General features: G+C 45.6%; 1 protein-coding gene across 1 annotated transcript in view; it reads right to left on the reverse strand.

Moving 5' to 3' along the window:
* LOC104512193 (zinc finger MYM-type protein 3-like) overlaps positions 1 to 1,002 on the reverse strand; it is a gene marked incomplete at its 5' end in the record, with an annotated part of 1,095 nt that extends 93 nt beyond the window's left edge. Inside the window, 1 exon segment of the mRNA XM_010155078.1 lies at positions 2 to 1,002. Within this exon segment, the coding sequence (XP_010153380.1) occupies positions 2 to 1,002 (1,001 nt within the window).
* Between the last annotated feature and the right edge of the window lie 1,426 nt (positions 1,003 to 2,428).

Genomic DNA, 2,428 nt, shown 5'->3' on the forward strand with positions numbered 1-2,428 from the left:
ACCAGCTGGTTGCTCTGCGCTTCTGAGAGGGTGCTACAGCTCTGGTAGACACTGAAATTGGTCTTCCTGCCGGGGATGTTGCCTTTCTCACACATCGTCTTTACCATCTTGGCAAGCTTGTTTTTCCCCAGGGCTTGGCAATTGTACCAGTGAAGCGCGGCCAAGTTGACAACGGGTTTGATGGACAGGTAAAAAGGCGCATCCTCGTAGCGCATGGCTGGAGGCCGCCTCTGGGCATACTCCTTGTAGTCTTGCACGGGACAGGTCTGTGGGGAATGCTGGGTGGCATACACACGGGAGTCCGTCCCGCCTCTCTTGCTCTTGGCGTTGACGTCTCCATTGTCCGGTCCCATCCACTCCAGGTACTCCAACCCGGTCTCTGTCACCCGCAGCCGGATGTCTCCCCACTTGAGGGTGGACCCATGGAAACCTGTGCAGTGTCCAAACGCTTTAGTGTTGTTTAGCCAGACAAGGTTGAGCAGCCCTTCAGGATTGTACCGGCTCAGTAAGCCTCTTTTGCGCAGGATAAGTTCATCAGCAAAGGTGAGCTTCATGGATTTGTGTGGCTTGTTTCCTTTTCCTTTACACCTCAGCTCTATCTGCTTTTGCTTTAGAGCCTCCTGGGACCTCTTGAACTCCTTATCCCTCGTAATACTGTATCCGTACCTGTGCTCTTTGAGATACCGCTCCAGCCCACACTGGTAGTTGGCCAGACTGTTGGGCTCATATTCAGACCCATCCTTTTGTCTGGCATCCACAAAGAAGGAAGCAAGGTAGGCATCAAGCTCTTTGCAGGGGATGACGTAGATCTCCCGGGTCTCAGAGGGGTACTTAGAGATGAGGAACTCTCGGAAATTGCGGAGAGCCGTCTGCGTGCTGCGAATGGTCTTCTCGTTCTGCTCCCTGCTGAGCTCTGCTGCTCTCTCATCCTGGTCTGGAAGAAGGGGAAAGAAAGCAGAAGCAGTGAGTTTCTGCAATGTGCTTTTCCCCAAAACAAATGTCCTTAGAAAGGGGGGGAAAAAAGGAAAAAAAAGAAAATAAATTTCTCAAAAAGCACTGGAAAACATCATTACATACCTGTCACATGACTGAAAAGCCAACTTCAGTTTCACAAATGATGTACTAGAGTATGGCACAAAACCAAAGTGAGCTTCTCCTGACACTGGGGCACAGTTTTGTGCATGGAGATTTGTGGAAAACAGAGGCAATCTGCTTTTTAAAACAGATGCAAGGGAGAAGGTTTTTCTGTGAATCCCAATGCCCTGTGCAGGGCCCCGTCCAAGTAATACGCTCATTCTAAATTGATTCATTTGTGAAACCAGAGGTTGTACTGGTTCCATTTTTTTCTATAAAAAAATAACTAAAGCATCATATTTATGACAGTAAAAGTTATCTTTAATCAGACACATTTTTGAAGAGCTAAATAAATATAGACAGAAAAAACCACCACAAAATAATGAAGCACATTCTAACAAAGGAGTTGGCAGGTGAAGCTACTGTAGAGCAATATGTGACTTAAAAATGTACAAGAACTAAAAAAAAATAGTATGTTTACATCAGAAGATATGGAAGAAAAGCATGATTATACAGTTTCTCTACATAACCAAGCTGTACCTTGACAGTGGAAGTACAATTGTGACCATTTATTTTTCATTCTGCAGAAAAATCAAATTCTGGAAACAACTTTATATTGCTCTATAAGGCTATACTTAAAGGTCCTTACAATCAGTGACATATCAGACCACAATATCCAGATGTTACCACTATGATGGTTGTCACTGACAGCTGATTTTCAGGCTGATCATAAGATAAGCATAAAATGGAAAAGTTTTTTGCATATAAAGTGATGCGAGTGCTTAAGGACTGTTTTCTTGGCATATGCAAACTATCCATCTGTACAAGGATGCAGCTTACAAGCACATAGGTGTAACTGTCATTGTGAATGTGACAAACGTTTTAGAAAATGAACAGCAAATGCAAAGAAGGAAAATGCAATGATTTGACTATTCTCTGTAACTGAATGGAACATTCTTTTTTCACTCTTACGTTTAATAAGTAGAAAAGGGGGGGGAAAAGCAAGTTCTTTCCTGTGCTCACTGCAAACCCCATACATTTTGGTGTCCTTTCAGCAATGCCATAGTAACATGCACCAGGTGTTTCTCACCCAATATACACACCACGGTGGCATGAGACCAGTCGACGTTCCCACTGCCTCGCTGTCATTCAGCCCCAGCTCATGTCAGGCCACGTAGCACCGCCATGCTTTGCAGCAGTGCGAGGAGGGTGGCCCTACCTTCTTCCCTACCCACCCGCAATGTCTCATGTGGTGCAGAGACACCAGCGCACAGCCGGGCAGCTTCCCCTTCCACCCATCTACGGAGCAACTCTGAAGAGAGTCCATCACCTCCATGCCACAGCTGCAGACAGA

Source organism: Eurypyga helias, unplaced genomic scaffold (genome assembly GCF_000690775.1).
Source record: "Eurypyga helias isolate BGI_N326 unplaced genomic scaffold, ASM69077v1 scaffold42637, whole genome shotgun sequence".
NCBI lineage: Eukaryota > Metazoa > Chordata > Aves > Eurypygiformes > Eurypygidae > Eurypyga > Eurypyga helias.